This window comes from Amphiura filiformis, chromosome 4, assembly GCF_039555335.1.
Source record: "Amphiura filiformis chromosome 4, Afil_fr2py, whole genome shotgun sequence".
In the NCBI taxonomy this organism is placed as follows: domain Eukaryota; kingdom Metazoa; phylum Echinodermata; class Ophiuroidea; order Amphilepidida; family Amphiuridae; genus Amphiura; species Amphiura filiformis.
In genome coordinates, this window is record NC_092631.1 from 27,190,248 (window position 1) to 27,213,969 (window position 23,722).

The 23,722-nt window shown below is 36.7% G+C and overlaps 1 protein-coding gene across 1 annotated transcript in view; it reads right to left on the reverse strand.

The window, feature by feature from the left end:
- LOC140150094 (uncharacterized) overlaps positions 1–23,722 on the reverse strand; it is a 68,545-nt gene that overhangs the window by 41,090 nt on the left and 3,733 nt on the right. Inside the window, exon 2 of the mRNA XM_072172099.1 lies at positions 18,957–19,061. Within this exon, the coding sequence (XP_072028200.1) occupies positions 18,957–19,061 (105 nt within the window). The remainder of the gene's footprint in view (positions 1–18,956; positions 19,062–23,722) is intronic.

Sequence of the window (23,722 nt, forward strand, 5' to 3'; positions counted from 1 at the left end):
AAAATATCAATATCATATACATATATTAACTCATAGCTCAAACAAGAAATTTATCTATTGCTACTGTTTGTCCAAGAAATTTATGTATTAGGCCCTTCACAATTAATTCTTAGTTTCCTGTTTCATGGTTGAAAACCAGGGATGAGGCGACTTTTAATTATTAATTATCTTTTATTTTCTTTATTTTAAAATAAGTGGTCGCAACCTACATCAAGCCATTTTGACAAGGAGCATGAATTAATTATTTTACTACTATGTTTGATTTTATACATAAGTAATGGTACAATTAGGTTCTATGTTTATTCATCATTATAGATGATATGATCAAATTCAGAAAGTAGCAAATGGTAGTCATTAAAAGTTATTTTTAAAGAGAAAATCCAAAATATAAATAAAATAATTAAATATTTTGCAATTCTCTACTTTGGACGCGGGCGGGAAACAGGAAACTAAGAATCAATTGTAATTGGCAATATGCTCAATTCCTCCAATTTCATGAAGTTTGCCAGCCATATGTCAAAATATTTGTAATACAGTATTTTCCCCTCCCTACGGGGTCTATAAATTCAATGCTTCCTCTCCGTCTGTTTTGTTATCATTATCTCAATTGGTAGATAGAGGTTCTTGGTTCAAATCTTGGAATAGTTAGTGTACATTTCCCCAAATTGTCAATGCATCATCTGTGCAGAACTCCCTCTTGAACAACAACTTCCATGGGGTTGAATGTTACGTGATAGACATGTACGACTGTCTGGCAAGCTTTAAAAACAATTAAAATTGACTTAAAGGCCCCTTCCCGGAAAATACACATCTCTGGGGTCATTTACAAAGAATGTTATGGGCTGATTAGTATAGCATGTGCCTTGTACACATACCTATTATCACCGATCATAGGTACTGCATTACTTTGCATTTTAGTTTTGATGTACTGTAATTCCCTTTTGATTGTATGGAATTCAAATATTACATGACATGCAAACAACATTCTGGTACCGAGGGCCCCTCTCCTCCTCATCATCACATGCATCCAATTATTAACCATTCTCCTTTACATGGATTATGTTGTGTTGTGACTGGTTATCATAGCAACATAGACTCTTGTGTAGTCTGACAATTTTCCTTTCAGTACATACAAGAACTATTGTACGTTTTATTCATGGGTAAGCATGGTAAGGAGACCAACTTGTGGGACAGCTGTTGTGCTCATGCTGTTTGGCAGTATATAATATTCACAAATTTTACTTTCACACTCTTTTGAAAGCATATGAAAGTACAGAAATCCTAAACAAAATATACTTTATATTTTCCCCTAGTAACACATTAGTTCACCTGCAAATTAAAAATCTGACACCAAGTGTCCTATATTTTGTACTTTAAGCTGTAAAACTTTTGTCATGTACAGTAAATATTGTTGCTATGGTGGAGAACCTTTGCATCTCATCATCTTGCTAAGGAGGATCACAAGGATGACTTCAGACAGATATGAATCATAAATGAAATGAATGATCTATCTGGCATGTGATGGCTGGCTGGCTGGATGATGAAACGGGTAAAAATAAGACCAATCATAATGCCCTAGCCACTCAACTACATGTATCTGCATGCAACTACTCGAGATATGATTATTTTAAATAGTCAGATTCTTTTCTTTGTTTGTTTCTATCTTTACAAAAACAAACCCTCTTGATTACTCACAGCACATGAAATTCAATTTCTCATTTTTTGAGTCATGTGTCTTGAATGATAGTAAAGTTGTAGCATCTTCAGTTTGTAATCACTTTTGGGCTCGTTGAAATCGTTCATTTGGTTCACCATGATCACACACGTTTTGTGCTGCATTACATAAACTCAAGAATGTTGCGTCTGACATCAAGGGAGAAGCGTCCCGTGATTGGTTGCCGACCTGCACATCACGGTATATTTCGTCTGATTAACAAGACATCAGACGTTTTAACCGTTGATATATCAATAATAATCAATAAAGCAACTACGGTATCCAATAATATTGATCACCAATATCACTTTCTGAACAAAATATATTCAAGTTGCTGATAATGAAAAAAAGTATCAAAAAATAAGGAAAAAGGACTGCATGAAATTGAGCTCCATAAGTCGCTGGAAGGTGGCTGGTGCATTTGTGAGTCCAAATGGCATAGCACTCCATAAGTTACTGGAAGGTGGCTGGCGCATTTGTGAGTCCAAATGGCATATAGCACTCCATAAGTTGCTGGAAGGTGGCTGGTGCATTTGTGAGTCCAAATGGCATTTATAAGTCCAAATCTATTGTTATGTCATAATAAATTTATCTGTGTTGGTAGTAAACATAATTTAGTGGTTTAAACCTTTGAATAAATTTATGGATGAATGTAGAAGATAGTAGCAAAATTGGGAGGAATTTTTTTTATCGATATTGAGTGGCCAATATATTGATTTTTCTAAATTGATGATCCTTCAAACACAACATTCCGAGTTTATCTCAGCCGGCGATTATATCATATATTTTATATACCCTTTATATAACCCAACATCCAAACATTTTCTGTAAAACATTTTGTGTTTGCAGAGATATCAAGTTGCAAGCAAATTTGAACAAGAACTAAATAATAACAGAGTGTACATCAAATATGAACAAGAATAACAAGAGTATACATGTACATAATGACATGAAAGCGCTTGTCACACCAATTCATGTGTAGCAAATTTCAGTATAGATGTGTGTTATCTTAGTAAGTTGCACATAATCCTACAGATCATGACAACGGCACAAATTCTATTGAGGGGAACAAAAAAATTCAACATTTTTGAACAACACAGCAACGAAGAATGTACATCAAAATATTTCTCTTCATGCCAAATTTACTTCAGTTTAGTAAGTTTCTGATAAGCACATGTTGAGTATTTTAAAAGTGTTTACATCAGAAAATAAGATCTGGGCATGGCTTGGGAAAACTTCCTCAGAATGAAAGAACGATTTCCTTTAACAAATTAAGGAGAACTATCAATTCTAAACAGGGTTGCCAAATCTAGCAGTTAAATTGCCACATCTGCGAGTTTAAAGCCCAAACCACGATTCATGACAGACTCTTTGATTTTTAAAATGCCACCGGGTGGCTTGATGACACACATTTCAGATCACCATTTTGTGTCATTTTGTGTCATTTCCTCATAATCTTATTAGAAAGGCTTTTTTTACAAGACCAATGTTTAGAATATAAAACTACCAAAAATGAAATAGAAATCGCCACTGGGTGGTGCTTATTGGTGGGTGCCTTTCTTTAAACTTCTACTAGTCTTAGAACCGGGCTGATGGTTAAACGGTGAGCATACAGCAAACAGGGTAGTTTTTTTAAAACCCTGGAGCTGACATAACAGACTGAACTCATCTGACTGTTAAGTGTTCATTAGGAAATAAAATTTTCACTGAACAAAAAAGGTATCACAGCTTAGAATAGAAGCTATTATTATGTCTAGCAAAATACTGCACTGGGAAATTGTAATTATATGGATGAGAACATTCTTTCGGTTTTGCAACCCTATTCAACTCAATACAACTTGATTGAAAAAGATCGCCATTTTAAAGACAAGTACAATGTACCTGTACAGAGGTGGTTAAAAAAACCTGCTTTGTAACAGTTTCTGAGGCTCCCAGCTTACATGTAATTCTAAAATGGTCTGAAACAACAACAACCATAACAATAACAACAATAATAAAAACAACAACAACAACAATTTAAATCACAATTTACATAAATATTGAATGATACCATAGTTACTTTCACATTCAGTAAATATCTATGGCAACAGAACAATTATATTGTAAACAGGTAGACTTGTTCACAATTCAATCAGCTCAAGTATTTACCCCAAACAAGGCTGTACTATTTATATATAATTTTTTAGAGGCTTTGCATAGTTGGTTGTGTAAGTTTTGATTTGATTGAGCTGGGAACAACTGAATAATATTTGCTATTATTATGATTAAACTTCTGTATTGCACACACAAGCAGGCATACAACTATAAAGCTTGGTCGGAACTCGCAAATGAAGGTGAACCAAAACCTAAGGCAATATACAGATACACAAGCAGTCAGTGTTTACTGTGCGTCAACTTTCCTGATTGTGATTTTCACAAAATTGTGGTAAAGTGTGAAATCATTGACTAATTTATACAAGAGCACCAATGGCGCTGTGGCTCTGTGCTTTTTTGAATGTGAAAGTAATTGCAGTCGAATGTGCAACAGGTGAAATCATATACATTGTATGTGCCAGATCACACGCAATCATACATCTTGCTGGTTGGTAGCTATATCTTATTTGCAGAGCATAATACATCCATCAATAAGTTTCATATCCACATGAGGTTTTAGTAATTTGACCACAGATGACCCTGAGTGACCTTGGATGACCCCAAAATGACATTCCAAAAATTTGGCTTGAAATGTTGACTGTACCCACCAAGTTTCATGCCCATGCGAGTTTTTAGTAACTTAACCTCAGATGACCCCTGGGTGTCCTCGGATGACCCCGAAACTTCCAAAAATTTGACTCTAAATGTTGACTGTACCCACAAAGTTTCATGCCCATACAACAGTTTTTAGTAATTTGACCTCAGATGACCCCTTGGTGACCTCAGATGACCCCAAAATAACCGTCTGAAAATTTGACTCTAAATGTTAAGTGTACCCACCAAGTTTCATGCCCATACAAGTTTTTAGTAATTTGACCTCAGGTGACCCCTTGGTGACCTTGGATGACCCCGAAATGACCGTCCGATAATTTGACTCTAAATGTTGACTGTACCCACCAAGTTTCATGCCCATACAACAGTTTTTAGTAATTTGACCTCAGATGACCCCTTGGTGACCTTGGATGACCCCGAAAATACCTTCCGAAACTTTGACTCATAATGTTAAGTGTATCCATCAAGTTTCATGCTCATACGACAGTTTTAGTAATTTGACCTCGGATGACCCCTAAGTGACCTCGGATGACCCCAAAATGACCGTCAGAAAATTTGACTCTAAATGTTAACTGTACCCACCAAGTTTCATGCCCATACGACAGTTTTGAGTAATTTGACCTTAGATGACCCCTGGATGACCTCGAGTGACCTTCACCCACTAACCAATACAAACTTGTTCTGTCTGGGGTCAAGATGCACCCGCCCACCAAGTTTAAGAATGTGCGACCCCTAGTCTCCGAGAAAAAAGGTTTTTGCATATTATGCATAAATTATGCAAATTAGGTAGGTAATTACCATATTTTGCGCTGAAAATCGAATCAGGTCGAGATCCTCTGGTCATGCTACCCCACCACGTTTCATCATCATAGGGCTTAGCATTCTTACGGATCCCCAGAAACAGCTTCACAAGGCGGATTTCTTCAGATTTCCAACCATTTTGTAGAAGCGTTCCGCATAAATTATGCAACTTAACAACTAAATGCGCATACTTTTCGCCAAAAACTAATCAGGTGATCAGCAGGTGTGTATCATTCCTGTCACAAGGTTTCGTTACCATGCACCGCTATCAATTTGCGCTGATATTCGCATAAATTATGCAAATTAGCTATGTTAATTTGCATATTTTCACCGAAAACATACAATTACGGAGCAAACTTGGATACCCTTCCTCCCACCAAGTAGCGTCCCCGTAGGTCTTACGGTTCCCCAGATACAGCTCCGGACAAACATTCGGACATCCCACCCCCACACACAGACGGAAATAGTGATTACTAAGTCCCATCCTGAACAAAGTTCAGAAATGAAATTTTATCAATTTGCGCTGATTTTTGCATAAATTATGCAAATTAGCTATGTTAATTTGCATTATTTTTCACCGAAAACATACAATTCGGAGCAAACTTAGATACCCTTCCTCCCACCAAGTAGCGTCCCACGTACTGCGTAGGTCTTACAGTTTCCCAGATACAGCTCCAGGCGGACACACGGACATCCACACCCCGGACAGACAGAAATACTGAGAGGCGAGACAAAAAATGAAATTTTATAACAAATTTTTGTGACTTGAGATCATTTGCATTTTTTTGTAACACCAAAACTGTTCTGTCCTGACATGTCTGTTGTGTCATGTGTGTTGAACCCGGTCCAACCGAACAATCATAAGTTCTGTTCGGATCTGGATCTGCCTGGTCTGGATGCTGTACTCCGATTAAGCAGGACTAGCCTACATCACATCAGTGTTTATTTCTGATAGATTTCACTTCATGATTTTTTCTTCAATTTCATCACTTACGAAAGTACAAAAGTAGACAATCTAGTAGTCAGTATAACCTCGGAGCAGTTCGTGTGAGACCTACGTACATGGAATAGTAGTACATGGCTTCCGAATTTGGAACTTCACATGTTCAACTTGTCATGCCTGTCGAGTCCCGCGTTTACTACTAAACTCCAACCACTTCTATATTAAGTCCATCGCTGAATTTTACAAATAACTTAAATAAACATCTTTATATTTAATAAAAAAATATTATGGTATGCTCAGTAAATGCTTCGAATGACATTTACCAGAAGCTCATGAGCTCAGAATGGTAAACAAACTAGCGTATTTTCACCTCGATAATGCACCGTAGCTCTCTGTGGTTGAGTTTGCAAGGTCAGTGGGTCAGTGAACTTAGTCTCCTATGCAGCCAGTTTGGTTACGCTCCCTCCACAAAAATGTTTGTGTGGAAGGGCGGAACCAAACTGGCTGCTGTGGAGACTACTGCAAGAATCGATCAATCACACAAAACTGTTTGCTGATTGGTTCAGAAATGGTGATGTCATCAATCAAGAAAAACTAATCGATTTATTGGTTCAAAATAGCCTCATAGAAAAGTACGAAGTTTGTTGAGCATCGCAGCTTATCGGTAAAAACGTGACCTTTAACAAAAAAATCGGCACAGTGCTTTTGTACTGCACTTGCGCAAGCCAAATAGTCCCCAGAAAAGTCATTTGTTCAGATTTATTCGGGATTTATTCAAGATTCAGACATGTTCTTGACTATTTTTTGACATTCCTTACCTATCTCTTTATTTAAATTATAAAGAAATAGTGAAGAAAAGTTAAGAAGTAGTCAAATAATTTCTGATCTGAACTAAATCTTAAGAAATGTACCTCCATTGGTTTCCGTCTGTATTACGCATCTTAAATTATACAGACCAGAATAATCTCTAGCACACACAGGGAACCAAGATATAACTCGATTATCGTGACTATTTTGGTCTTTTTTTACCCAAAAATAATACTTTTATCGCCTGAATTTCAATAAAATCTGGAGTGCAATCGATTCAAAATAACTTAGCCAAACTTAGAAACGAAACTTAAGTCTTCATATCAGTCATTAAATGATCCTTAGCATAAAAACCAACAGCGTATTGTGGCCTGAAAATGAATGCTAGTTAGTTGCATGACAAAGGCACTGATAAGCTCCGCTCAGAGCCAAAAATGGCAATGCCAAATCGAGCATGACTTCCATTGGTTCATGGCTGCTTTTATGTATATTTTACACATACACAGGTACAATGAGCTACCATATGTAGAGCATTTTGTACTTTACTACTTTGTCAGGCTTTTATTCTCCAGCCAAATTGATGTATACAATGAGTTTTTCGTATAGGCCTACATGTAGGTACATTGTACAATGTACATACGAAAAAGTCATTGTGGGGATACATCAATTTTGATGGAGAATAAAAGCCAGACAAAGTGCAAAATGCTCTCCATGGTAGCTCATGGTCAAATCAACTCACATGGTGCCTTCTGACATTATCCCAATTGATTAAAAATAATGGATTTAAAAATAAACCATTTTATATCAACTTACATGTGATTAAAGGGTGCTAGATGGGGATGATCCTGTTATAACCAATTAATTAATTTTCAACTCAACCAAGAACGTCACTGAAATCATTATTCCCATTTTGAACATACTTCTTATCTTCATTTGCTGGCCATATTAACATGATTAAAAATCAGGATTTCTTTTAGAATACCCTACCACTGTAGATTTTCATATCAATGGTGGGTCTTTTATGAAGGACCCATACACATATACCGTACTGTGAATGTAAAAAATGGTAGGGTATTCTAAAAGATAGCCAAAAATCCATTCAAAAGAATCAGACTTCATTATTTTTATTTAGAAATATGCTTTTAATTCAAACATAGTCACATGATTGATTATGACATGGTAAATTCAATTACCATGTCATAAAAGGGAAAAAATAACATCTGTGGGGTTTTTTTTTATAACTTTTGCTTGTTTTTGTATGTTAAAATACCAAGCAAGTGAGAGTTTCCTAGGATCTGTGGTTTGGAATACTCCTAAAAGTCACCACAGACTTGAAAACAAACATTATTTATAACTTGACTTCTGACACTAGGTATACTGAATCTGGCATCTCACTCCCTATTTCTCTCTTTACATGAACTGAAATCAGAGATCCGACTCATTGCTACCTGTAGGCACATTGGCAGTTCACATGAACTAGGATAAATATCTGAAGTTTATGTACATGCAATAAACATGCACAAACTTTTATACATCAGAGCTGCATGAGCTTGGATGTTAGGGTGGATCCAAGATTTGAGATGGATGGGTCGTATTGGAAGGCTAAAGGGTGGAGTTAGTTGGTGAGGCTCTGGTCTAGAATATTTCATCCTAATTCCATGTCATCCTTTTAGGGGGTTACATGTAGAGGGGCGTACATGTACACCACATTTCGTCATCCTGCTACGATGGCCTAACTCAGTTTTCAGCCGAATTGAGCTTTTTCCCTAAATCATGTCTCTATTACATTAGCATGTGCACTTGCTGTAATAATGCCATTAACATTGAGTCGAGCAACCATTTAGGAGAGGAAACAAAGATTCTTTGGTATGTCAAAAGAGGGGGGGGGAGGGGCAAGTGATTTTTTGCAGACTATTTTGAGAATTTGTCAATTGTCATCCCAGGTGTACACATATTAATTATTACACAGCCCCTTAATAATGTTTGCATGCGTTTATTGCAACACATATTTATTTTGTGATTCTAATAGGCCAATTAATAATAGACGAAGAATCAATAAATGTATAAATTTGACAAGAACATCACTTTCAACTTATAAATAAAAAATATCAATGAAGTGTAAAAAATAGAAAAAAGGGACAACTTCAATAATAATTATTTATACATTTCCTTGAATACACAAATCTTTATCAAGTGTCTTGACATGTAGCCCACATAGTCACCACACCTTGGAGTAGTTTCTATTTGCAGTATGGATTGCATTGATCAATTGATATCGGACCATCACACTACTACCACAAGAAATCAAATTGTTTGCCGTCACACTCAAACAAAACTTACTAAATCAAAAGTCGTGGACAAACATTGGGGTATTCAATACCACACAGGTGCAAATGAGACAATTATTAGTTTGCTGTTGTTGACATTATGAAACATTTTAAGGGAAGGGGTATGAACGTTTGGACAGTATTTATTGTGGGACATTAGAGCACATCAGACATATCAAATTGCATTCTGAATACGAAGAATGGCCTTCTGATATCAAATAATTTTGATTTTTTGAAATTCGCAATGTACGGTAATACACATTTTATGGCAAATCATTAAAATGGATATTTTGGATATAACAGTACTCGAAGTAAACTTTATAAATCTGATGATTTCTACCTAAAGTGTATGTAAGTGAGATGAAAAGCCGACGATCAATTGAAAATTTTGACCTTTCGTACACCAAAAAAATTAGGTCTTTTGGGGAAAAAAATCCATATCTTCAATATGAAAGGTCAAAATTTTCAATTGATCGTCAATTTTTCCTCCCAGCTACATACACTTTAAGACTATATCATTAAATTTATCAAATTTACTTCGAGGACTGTTATATCTCCAAAATGTGAAAAATATCAAATTTTGATCATTTGTCATAAAATTTGTATTATATCTTGAATTTCATAAAATGAAAATTATTTGATATCAGAAAGACATTCTTCGTATTCAGAATGCAATTCGATAGGTCTGATGTGCAATAATAATAATATGCAAAGCTCAGCTCACTAAATATACAAGCACAACATATACTTTGTTTTTGGCCTACAGAGCAGTGTGATGCTGTACTATCACCAACCAATATACTTGGAGATGAACTTCTCTATGATACTATATGCGTCATAAATCAATGTCTTATGAGTATTACACACACTGCCAAACTCCAATCTTATCCACAAATTAATTGCTTGCCTCAGCTTGCATGTAGGTATGTAAGATGATAATTATATAGGCCTATATTACAACATACTCAGGTACCAATTTTAATATTAGAGTTATTCGTAACATGTTTCTATTGACCATCCAGAATTTTTCCAGAGAAATTGTTCACAGGTGAACAGCGAAGAATGTCGAGGGAGGGGGGTTGAGACAAACTATTAATACCCTAAATTAAGATGGCCACAAATAAATTCATGCCCCCCAACTCAACCAAAACAGAAGTGTAAACAACAACACATGGGATTGCAGAATAATGTTGAGTACATTATTATTTACATAAATATGTAGTATTCATAATTAGAAGTCAAAGTTACATGGACATAAATTTGAATTGTTCATGCATCCATCATTAAAAAAATATCCTATAATATACATGCACGATTGCACGTAGTGCACATGCAATAAACTTGTACATTTTAAAGTACATCATAGAATCCATTCTGTCTGCATGTCTGGTGTGATAAAGGGAATGCAATATCTCTGTGGTGTGATCATGGCATGATCAAACTACATGAAGGTTTATGAGCAGATTTATGAGCCAGTTTCTGAAGAAACAAAATCCTTGCAACAACCACTACAACAAAGTACAGCCCACAAGAACAGAGAGCTGTCAGTTTTCCAGGTAACTTATTCACCTGATCTTGAAATTGGGTCATTTACTACACCTAGTTATTCCCTGTAGGCCTAAATAATTGGTATCAGACAACAATCTGTAATCATAGGTCAACTGAGGTCAACCCAAACACCTGCTGACCCTCACCCTCAATTTTTCACAATATTAAGGTCACAATGAAAGTTCTACCACTTCCATGTCATCCCACTATGACAGATTTGATTTAAAATGGATTATTTCATATGTGGAGAAATATGTATGGACACTTCACACTTGAAACATGCATAAATGACAAACAAATAAACTAGAGCCTTAATTAAGTTTTCTGTCTTCTACTTTTATTCTGTTTTATCAAATGTCACTTTCAATGTTTGGTTTTTTTTCGCTTTCTTGTGGATTTCTGTGTTTTGTCCATTAATAATGGCCCTGATGAATCTATTTCGCTAATTATAAGTTCGTTTTGACCAGTAATATTTGTTCGAAAGTTACTGTAGTATGATACCTGGAATTGCTACATTTGTTTGCTTGGGGAAAATGTCCAAAATTTTAACTTCAATCCACTATAAAAAACAACAAGAAGTGCCTCATTTTTAGCCCTTTAAAACAATTTTATGGAAATTCATAACCAATCAGTGATCATTATTTCGAGCTCGTCACCAGATGGTTTGTTTCCGGGGGAGGGGGGGGGGACTCAGCTATATTGGTGTACACATGCGTGAACACCGGTTTTAAAAACACCCCCTAAACAGGTTCTACTCTGTTTTTCAAAATCACCCCCTGAACAGGTTTTTAGCGTGCTTTCCCCCCCAAAAAGTACCCCCTAAACAGGTTCTGGTCAAAATTAGACCCCTTAGCAGGTTTTTGATTAATAACAACAATACACTTTAATGGAGAGGGTCACAATGGCTAAAAAAGGAATTACAATGTAGGGCCTACACATTCTTTTAAAATTCATCAGGTAAGCATTCAGAAACCGGTCACAAACTTACCAATTATCGGACTAATCCTCGGCTAAATCCCGGTGCAACATATTTCTTGAGTCTCCCGCAAAATATTAAAATCTCAGCAGAGAAAATGCCTCCCGTGGCTCTGTCACATGCTGCTCGTTCTTACTTCATCAACCGAGTAAAAACGATAGAGAAAGATCGAGCATGTGGTAGAGGCAATGGGTGGAAAATTCATCTTGTTTCATGCAGAAATGAACGCTATTGCTAGTATGGGGGACGGTCATCAATACACTGTATTGAGTATAGCATACATGGAGGGTCGAGATGGGGCGCTGTATTATCATAACGATTGGTACGATGCTAGTTCTTAATTGGGAAAATTTGCGAGGGGATCGACAAATGTTCAAAAATTTACCCCCTTAACACGTTTTGCTGGTTACCAAAAAAACACCCCTTTTTGTTGAAAAACTGCGTTTTTAGACCCCTAAACACGGAAAGCGCGTTACGCATTCGTCAAAAATTTGTTTATAGTGATGCAGCAAGAGATGACTGGGACAGAGACTATCCGCACTGTACAGTATATGTATAGGCTATATTCATGGACTACTGATAAACAAGAAGTTGTCTGCTGTCTGTGGACTTTAAAGCACCTTCTGAACCTACCAGGTGAAAGCTTCTCCATGACCCACTGGCAAATTAAAGGTACAGTAGGTCTATGGTATGACCCAGACAGATTTATGGCGGCCTACATTGATATACCACCCTTATTTATTAGCCTCAACTTTTCTGGGTTAGGATCACAGCTTCTGAAAATAAACATGGCACATGTACTGTGCTTCACCCATGTATTATTATGTCAGATTTACAAATTTGAACTAGCAAAAACCAGTGCACTGTACATATACTAAAATGACAATTTGTATCCAATGTATTAATATTACACATTGGCTATCGATCTAGATTAAAAATGATGTAATCTACATGAGCCCAATGGCCCATGCCCTTCATAATGAATATCCTGATATACCAGTATCTGCATGGCAGTGAACTTGACACAACATCATTGGTATGTATTATAAATAAGATTAGTTCCAGTTGACCTACCATACACAAAACAACAATGAATTTCAGTACAATAAGGGTGAAAGGGTCGCCCGGTCGCATGACCTAATTATTAAATCAGCAGGTACACAAACCCCCCATAAAAATTGTGGGATCAATCTCAATTCTCCAGCCTCTCACCTGCTACCACATAGAAAAATTACTGGTCAGCCACTACACTCAAAATGCCCTGAACAAAAAAGTTGCCGCTGGACCAAATAGTTCAGAAACAGTTCACTTGGAAAGCCAGCCCACTAAATACTTCATTTGCAATACACAATGAACTAATTACATTAGCTTTCAAAAGATTACCCAAAAGCCAAAAAAAAACACCACAATCCAGGTTGTGCAATTTTTAACTGTCCATTGTTATCCATTCTGGCATGAACTGTCATAATTCTTTGTTTTCACTTCAAATACGTTTTATAACAATAGCAACAAAGAAAACAAGTTGGGAATTGTAGGTCATGATCATCTCCCTTTATTCTCATTTCCAGTGGAGCAGTTCTTTAACCTCAATTGCGCCATCACATCTCACCTAAGTTGCAGCGGATGAGTTTTAGCACCAAACAAATTCAAAGGCCATTCAAAGTAGGCACAAACATAAGGGTTACTGAACTGTGTCCTGAAGGTTGAGCATGAGATCTTAGATAACATTACGTTTGACTGGGTGAACTTTCCCACAAATGCTAACAAGAGCACCAATGGCGCTGTGGCTCTGTGCTTTTTTGAATGTGAAAGTAATTGCAGTCGAATGTGCAACAGGTGAAATCATATACATTGTATGTGCCAGATCACACGCAATCATACATCTTGCTGGTTGGTAGCTATATCTTATTTGCAGAGCATAATACATCCATCAATAAGTTTCATATCCACATGAGGTTTTAGTAATTTGACCACAGATGACCCCTGAGTGACCCCAAAATGACATTCCAAAAATTTGGCTTGAAATGTTGACTGTACCCACCAAGTTTCATGCCCATGCGAGTTTTTAGTAACTTAACCTCAGATGACCCCTGGGTGACCTCGGATGACCCAAATGACCTTCCAAAATTTGACTCTAAATGTTGACTGTACCCACAAAGTTTCATGCCCATACAACAGTTTTTAGTAATTTGACCTCAGATGACCCCTTGGTGACCTCAGATGACCCCAAAATAACCGTCTGAAAATTTGACTCTAAATGTTAAGTGTACCCACCAAGTTTCATGCCCATACAAGTTTTTAGTAATTTGACCTCAGGTGACCCCTTGGTGACCTTGGATGACCCCGAAATGACCGTCAGAAAATTTGACTCATAATGTTAAGTGTATCCATCAAGTTTCATGCTCATACGACAGTTTTTAGTAATTTGACCTCGGATGACCCCTAAGTGACCTCGGATGACCCCAAAATGACCGTCAGAAAATTTGACTCTAAATGTTAACTGTACCCACCAAGTTTCATGCCCATCGACAGTTTTAGTAATTTGACCTTAGATGACCCTGGATGACCTCGAGTGACCTTCACCCACTAACCAATACAAACTTGTTCTGTCTGGGGTCAAGATGCACCCGCCCACCAAGTTTGAAGAATGTGCGACCCTAGTCTCCGAGAAAAAAGGTTTTTGCATATTATGCATAAATTATGCAAATTAGGTAGGTAATTACCATATTTTGCGCTGAAAATCGAATCGGGTCGAGATCCTCTGGTCATGCTACCCCCCACCACGTTTCATCATCATAGGGCTTAGCATTCTTACGGATCCCCAGAAACAGCTTCACAAGGCGGATTTCTTCAGATTTCCAACCATTTTGTAGAAGCGTTCCCGCATAAATTATGCAACTTAACAACTAAATGCGCATACTTTTCGCCAAAAACTAATCAGGTGATCAGCAGGTGTGTATCATTCCTGTCACAAGGTTTCGTTACCATGCACCGCTATCAATTTGCGCTGATATTCGCATAAATTATGCAAATTAGCGATGTTAATTTGCATATTTTCACGAAAACATACAATTACGGAGCAAACTTGGATACCCTTCCTCCCACCAAGTAGCGTCCCCGTAGGTCTTACGGTTCCCCAGATACAGCTCCGGACAAACATTCGGACATCCCACCCCCACACACAGGCGGAAATAGTGATTACTAAGTCCCATCCTGAACAAAGTTCAGAAATGAAATTTTATCAATTTGCGCTGATTTTTGCATAAATTATGCAAATTAGCTATGTTAATTTGCATTATTTTTTATTTATAACATACAATTACGGAGCAAACTTAGATACCCTTCCTCCCACCAAGTAGCGTCCACGTGCTGTGTAGGTCTTACAGTTTCCCAGATACAGCTCCAGACGGACACACGGACATCCACACCCCCGGACAGACAGAAATACTGAGGCGAGACAAAAATGAAATTTTATAACAAATTTTTGTGACTTGAGATCATTTGCATTTTTTGTAAACACCAAAACTGTTCTGTCCTGACATGTCTGTTGTGTCATGTGTATTGAACCAGTCCAACCGAACAATCGTAAGTTCTGTTCGGATCTGGATCTGCCTGGTCTGGATGCTGTACTCCGATTAAGCAGGACTAGCCTACATCACATCAGTGTTTATTTCTGATAGATTTCACTTCATGATTTTTTCTTCAATTTCATCACTTACGAAAGTACAAAAGTAGACAATCTAGTAGTCAGTATAACCTCGGAGCAGTTAGGTGTGAGACCTACCTACGTTACATGGAATAGTAGTACATGGCTTCCGAATTTGGAACTTCACATGTTCAACTTGTCATGCCGGTCGAGTCCCGTTTACAACTAAAATCAAACCACTTCTATATTAAGTCCATCGCTGAATTTTACAAATAACTTAAATAAACATCTTTATATTTGATAAAAAAAATATTATGGTATGCTCGTAAATGCTTCGGACCCGGGCTTGAATGACATTTACCAGAAGCTCATGAGCTCAGAATGGTAAACAAACTAGCGTATTTTCACCTCGATTATGCACCGTAGCTCTCTGTGGTTGAGTTTGCAAGGTCAGTGGGTCAGTGAACTTAGTCTCCTATGCAGCCAGTTTGGTTACGCTCCCTCCACAAAAATGTTTGTGTGGAAGGGGCGGAACCAAACTGGCTGCTGTGGAGACTACTGCAAGAATCGATCAATCACACAAAACTGTTTGCTGATTGGTTCAGAAATGGTGATGTCATCAATCAAGAAAAACTAATCGATTTATTGGTTCAAAATAGCCCCATAGAAAAGTACGAAGTTTGTTGAGCATCGCAGCTTATCGGTAAAAACGTGACCTTTAACAAAAAAAATCGGCACAGTGCTTTCGTACTGCACTTGCATAAGCCAAATAGTCCCCAGAAAAGTCATTTGTTCAGATTTATTCGGGATTTATTCAAGATTCAGACATGTTCTTGACTATTTTTGACATTCCTTACCTATCTCTTTATTTAAATTATAAAGAAATAGTGAAGAAAAGTTAAGAAGTAGTCAAATAATTTCTGATCTGAACTAAATCTTAAGAAATGTACCTCCATTGGTTTCCGTCTGTATTACGCATCTTAAATTATACATACCAGAATAATCTCTAGCACACACAGGGAACCAAGATATAACTTCGATTATCGTGACTATTTTGGTCTTTTTACCCAAAAATAATACTTTTATCGCCTGAATTTCAATAAAATCTGGAGTGCAATCGATTCAAAATAACTTAGCCAAACTTAGAAACGAAACTTAAGTCTTCATATCAGTCATTAAATGATCCTTAGCATAAAAACCAACAGCGTATTGTGGCCTGAAAATGAATGCTAGTTAGTTGCATGACAAAGGCACTGATAAGCTCCGCTCAGAGCCAAAAATCAGGTCTTGAACTTCAACAACTTCAGAAAGTTCAGGAAGTATTTTGTAACTCCAAATGACTTTGATTGTAACAGAATGTTTTGAACCACAATAAATAGCGATTCCATCTCTCTCTTCACAAAACGAGTTGACCTTCAATAGAATAATCACAAATTATATTGACTTTATGATTCATCTAAAATCAATTTGCCAAAACAGAAAATATCTATAGGCTCATAAAATACATATTTGCATGGCAACCGCATTTTATTTTTAAGTGAGACTAAACACTGGTATTCCCCAAAATGGTCAGGTACAAAGGTACATCGCCTAGATCTGTCAAAACTGAGAGCCTTTTTTGTGAAAACTTGGAATTTTAAAGCAAGTTCATCATAATAATTTTTGGTTTCATTGTTGTGTTTGTTGTGTTTTACAAAGTCAAACTAATAACTCATCATTAAGTTGACTATTCACTTAATGTTAAGTTGGGAAAATAATGTTTCTTATTTATCATTCATTTGACCAATTTTGATAATAATACGGCCATCTTTGAATTTGTTTTGGAATGGTGCTAATGGATGAATTAGGTTTTCATTCATATATTAGTAGTTTCACGACTAACCGATTGTTTATGCCAGAGGGCTGCTTACCACGTTCATACTTGTACCAGATCATTTTTTGATTCTCATTTCATCATAATAATTTTTTTTTAAACAAGTATTTTTTAAAGTGATTCTCCTTCATTTTCCCAAAACCGTGATTGCACACCCGGTTTATACAATGGCTCTCGACCAATTAGAAACATGGTAATGGTGTAAGTAAGTATGAACACATGATCAATCTTGATTTGTACCATTGTAATTGCTATTAGGTTCCCTAAATGCAGCATGATAACAACAAACACACATACATTGGACTCATGATCAATGTAAACTTGTACTTGGTGAAAATGACACGTCTGTGCACGGCGCCTCATGTGACAATCCTCTATTGAAAATAAATGAACAATTTACACTAATTTTCCCCACAACAAAGGCATAAGTGCAGCATGATACTCTGTTACCATGCTTACTAGCCAGTGAAAAACAAACTGATTAATTGATCCTGAATTTAGATTATTACATCAGGTGGTGTAGCCATTGCTAGTTTTTTCTGTACAGTGTAGTGCACGTTAGAATATGACCATTGCTAGGGCAACTGGATTACGCTTTCGTTGTTACGAACCAATGATTGAAATGATCACAAGTTGACAAAGCCTATGGCATATCATAATTCAGAATTTGGTGTATGAGCCTAGGCTTGAACCAGTAACCAATGGATACTGGATACTAACGTGCACTACGTCAGCGAACACAGTAGTAGTGCCTGTTGCTAGAAAATTAGCAAAAATAATGTTAATGTCTTCGACCTAAGTCGGAGAGAGCAGAGTTGCAACTCAAAAACACAACATTCCAAGCACGCACTCTGCGCCAGGTGCAAAACTTGCGATGCGCAGTAGGTCCAGTGACCTAATTTGATTGATCTGCATAAGTTGTTTTCACCGGCACTTGGTTGTTTTCACCGGCATGACGTAGTCCCAGCCTAATGCTTCAATGCAACAAGCTTCCTTGATACAGAGCTAGCCCAGAGGTTCCAAACTTAAATCCTGATCAATTTTGTTTTATTATGGACAACTTTTTAGGAGATAATATTTTGTGATCAAGATTTGAACCTCCCATTCTTATAATTTCTTCCATCAACAGATCATTTGTTTGTGGCAATTATGTGACATCAGTATTATTGTCTCTGGGTGAAGTGCAAGATGCAGGGACTGCCTTTTGAGACGAGTGAGAGCAATTGCTCTGAACTGCTCTCCTTAAATCTGATATAGGAGAGTAAATTTTAGCTCTCCTTAGTTGACCATTCTATCCTTACATTTTATTATAAATGCTCTAAACAGCTCTCCTTGAAGGCCCCAGAAGAGCTATTTATTAATGCTCTCCTGCAAATTCCGAAAGACAGTCCCTGAAGATGATTAAAGTTTACCTAAAGTTTAACATCCAGTTCCTTAATTAAGTTTCAACATGTCCTACAAGTACAAGCAAGCAGCTTGCAATGTTGCTTGACTGGTCAAATTCACTAGACTAGATGCCATGGTGCAAAAAGAGTTTGGGAAGCTACACTTGTTGTTATACAGAAAAATATCTTACCTGTACTTGCATAGCATCCATGAAGCTCAAGCCAAAGTAATCCTTTTCTACTATGTCCAACGAGTACAAAACTTGCTCAAACAGCTCTTTGGATTTGGCATTTTTCTGTAATGAACAAAAACAGTAATAATTTTGTTAGTTCCGATACCACACAAAGCTTAACACTACCTTTAGGTTGATAGAAGCAACCACTTTTTAGGTACATGTATTGGATTCTCATTCATGAGAACCAAAATAGCGTACATGTCCCGGGGTACATGTACATTGTACCTCCAGCTTATTATCAGCAAATGCCCAATAATCAAATGATACATGTACACATACATGTAAGTGGCGTACAGGATTTCGAGCATACCATTTATCACCTGCAAATGCCACTAAATCATAACAACAGTCCACCCATTACCAGGGACAGGCGATTTGCGCAGAACTTTTTTTCCGCGCAATCTCCGCGCAATTGGCTATTTTTTTCCAATGGGCAGGGATACATGGTGAAATAATCTGGATAGTTCTATACATTTTTGCCCTCCATAAGAGACAAGAATTACACAAACATGGCTGAGTCTATACTCTCCAATAAAATCTCTTTGGTTGGAATTTTGCCTTTAAACATTTGGTTAAAGGGAAGGGAATTACTGATCAGATCTTACACATGCCTACCAAAAGGTTAGTTGAAGTGCAATTGTCTACATCTACCATACATGTTTACTGAAGATTCAGACACCATTTGGAAATCATTTGAATCCAGTTTAGCTCTAGGCCTAAGATACTGGATACATTAACACTTCTATATTTAGCTCATAATGTTTTAATGAGTGACATCATTTGGAAGTTGGCCAATGTTTGATTTATAAACTTGTGGCTACCTCTGGTCTCTGTGTGGCGAAAACAAATCAATTATCAAACAAATCACAAACTATTTCCTAAATATTTAATTTCACTGCTTATCATTAAACATTTCTAGAGAAAACATGTCAAGATAAATTCAACTAAAATTGTGCGGTTCTCGGCTCGGGTTGCACGTTCTTGACGCAGAGTGTTGGCAACAATACCTCCACCTTGGCACATATCATTTTATCCAGGGGATTTCACTTGGTGGAATTTTGTTTAAATCCCAATTAAAAAATAAATAAATTTAATAAAATAAAAAATAAATTTATGCAAATGAGCTGCCACCTTATGACCATAGTTGGCAGTGGTATACAAACCCACACCTTTTTATTTCAAACCCACCCTTTTTATTTTATACCCTTTATACCAAAACTCCGAAACCCACCCTTTCTAAACGTGGTTACTAATCATGTAGATAAGTGGTTATGATGGTCCAGGAGGTGCAGATTTGCATCCAAAGAGAATTACATATTGAAGTTTTAGATGACCATTGACCAAACACTACAGAACGGGATTTCAATATTTTTTGTGTTTCATTTTAATAGTGTCATTCAATCGGAAATTACAGTAAGCTTTGAGATTGCAATTTTTGACTTCTAAACCCACCCTTTTTATCAGTGACCACCCTTTATACTTGGACACGCATTTTAACCAGAAATTCTTCAAACCCACCCTTTTAAGCATTTTGTGGACCTCTCAAACCCACCCTTTCTAAAGCGTGGGTTACCAACAGTGTTATCACTTATCAGTTCATTGCACTCAGGGAAACAAATTTATGCAAATTAGCATATTGACGAAAACCTAATTTGAAGACCGCTAACGCTGCAAAGCTTGTCCGTCGACTTTTTTAAAACCCCATGGGAACTGCATTTCTTACAGTGCCCCCAATTGGTGAATTATATGATAATCATCTGAGTACGGTAACCAATCAAAATAGGACTTTTCAGATATTTTGAACTTAAATCCCATTCAGCCTTTGTTTGCCTAAATTCTGATTGGCTCAATATGGCGCCTGCTCTTTGTAATAACCAATCAAGAAGGTTTTTACCTGGGGTTTTTAGAGACCAATAATTCAACCGGCAAACCAGCCCACAGTCTTCTTCATGTCTTGCACTTGAAGGACTATTGTACTCTGGAATAAAGTATCACTTCATTTTTGCAGACCTACATTTTACACAAAACTGGTCACTGGAATTGTGTTTGCACACAATGAGTTTTCAGGTTATGCCAACATTCTCAGAGTATTTCATATACCCAACACAAAAGAAAATAGGCACAATGTGTGTATGTGTCTATAACCGACATTACCAACAAAGTTTGTGAAAAACAATGTAGGCCTACATCATGGTAACATGGATCTATAGGGCCTACAGGTACAATATTCATTCCATGAACCACCCATGCACTTGAGTAAAATGTATCATATTAAAAAATAATAGCCAAAATAAATTTCCAAGAGTGAAATCAAAGCATGACCAATTGACCATTTATCAGGAATCAAAAATTAGAGAGTTACAAAGTATATACCGTACTGACGCGAGCATAGTCCCACCTTCGAGTAAAGTCCCACCCCCAAAGTTTTTTTATTTTTTTCGGTTTTGTAGTGTCCCTGGACCTAGACCTAAATGCTAGGATCATTCATGGTTGACCTAAAAAATAAAAAAAAATAAAAAAATCTCAAGATGTTTTGTATTTTTAATATGAAAATTGATAATTTGGATAAAATGTCATACTCTATTAATGATTTCAAAATGCATTGAATTTGAATTTTTTTTTTTTTTTTTAATTCGAGTATAGTCCCACCCCCCAATTTTGAAAAATGTTCACCCAAAAACGGGGTGGGAATATACTCGCGTCAGTACGGTACCTGGTAAACTTATACCCCCCTAGAGATGTAATTTAAATGATATTGTAAATGAAATTGCTCAACCATAAAAATTAATGGAAATTATTAGCACTTGCCTAAATGCAGATTCCATTTTCAAATAAACATAACATAAACATAAACAATGTGATTTATAAAGCGCCTTTTACAAAAGTAGGCAAAGCGCTAAAAGAGAGAAAGACAAGAAAGGAAAAAGAGCTAATAGGAGATGGTTTACATTTAAAGCTGCCTTCTTGCACAATCTCGGCACAACAATAACATTTCATTGACTTGGACATTTCAAAGGGCTAGTGCAAGCTGCAATTGCTGCCTCTGCATTCTATATTGTATACGGCCATGTGTCTTGAACTCACCTCCCAAATTAGGTGGAGGCGTTGCGCTTTTCTGTATCTCTCTGTAATAAATTTACTGTAACTTTACAACCATGCAAGCAACATCTTTGGTTGTGGTATCATTTTAAAGCTTAAACTGCCTTTTCAGTGCTGTGCAAAATTCATAATATCAAGTTGCAGGATACTGGAGAAGTGTCATTTTGTATTGTGAGTATTGAGGGTGGAGGAGGAGGCGGAAGCGGAGGTACAGAAGCGGCCCTGTACAAACCCTATGGAAGGCACTATATTGCACTTGGTTTTTAAAATTGCTAACACTTCATACATGTATGTAAGTATGAGGTCCCTGTCCATGCAACTTGGACATAAGAGTCCATGAGTGAAGAGGTATTAGCTAAGCTATGTTTTAGGTCACACGTGGGGTCAAAGGTCACATGTCAAAGGTCATTTGAGGTCATTTACCAAAGCAGTAGTATACCCTACCCCTATACAAGTATACATTTTCTGAAGGAAAATTTCATGGAGAGTTCAAATATGATGAGAAATCAAAGGTAGGGGTAGATGTTAAAAAATTGTGGCTTGAAAGATAAAAAATTAAAAAGTTAATTTTTAGCTGATATTTTCAGTCTGGACAACTTTACCCTACTTCCTATAGTTTTTTCAATGCCAGGTGCATATGTAAAATGTTATGTTGATTTCAAGCTCGAAGGATGTAAATATGCTCAAAAAGGCTGCGCAACGCAAAATGGGCGAGCTCAAGACACGTAGCCATACCGTACATCTGACACATGGCAGCTATTGCACACAAGGACTGACCAGGCCTTACGATTTATTTGGATTTGCAACTACTGGCCAGTACGTAAGGCCTAAAAAAAATTGTTTGAATGGCTTAACATAAAAAAAAATTGGGTATATCGGTAGGCATATTTTTTACATGGTTTTTAAGCCGTAAATTGTGTATGATAAAGGTTGTGGAACTTTTTTTTTCTTTTTTTTTTTTCTTTTTTGCAAAAAAATAAGAAAAAAGGCTAGGGTCGGGCCTATTTTTAAAGTCGGTGTCGGTTCGGTTACGCCAATCAAACAATTTTTTAGGCCCAGCCGTACATATGTGTATTTGTACGTTTGTATTTTGTACATTATACCGATACCTAATTTTGACATCTTTGTGGGCGTACCCAAAATCACTTTTTGACAGGAAGAAGGCTTTTTAAGAAGCTCCTGGATAATGTTAAAAAATAATAATCCAGGGCAAGCTACAGCTTCAATACCTTTCCAACATCCACACAGCAATTAAACTATAGATGGATGAGGGAACCAGCTGTTTCAGTTGGCTTTCCAAAGTATAGGCAATTTCACCTGTATGAGTGAATTTTAATTGAAAATTAATGTTAATTAGTTTTGTTGCTTTTCAATGGACTTTACTATTTTGTACTGAAAATACCAAAAAGATACTGTAAATTTACACAAATGAAACAAAAATTAATAAGATAGAAACAAATGCAATGTCCACATGGTCCAAATCCCTTTAAAACGGGACGTCTGGTTGAATTTAAATTTTATAGAATTCTTGTTCTAGAAACAAAGTAAAACATAGGAATACAGTTTTTATACAACACTCAAAATCAACATTGATCAGCGACAAATACAACTCGCTCCTCTTG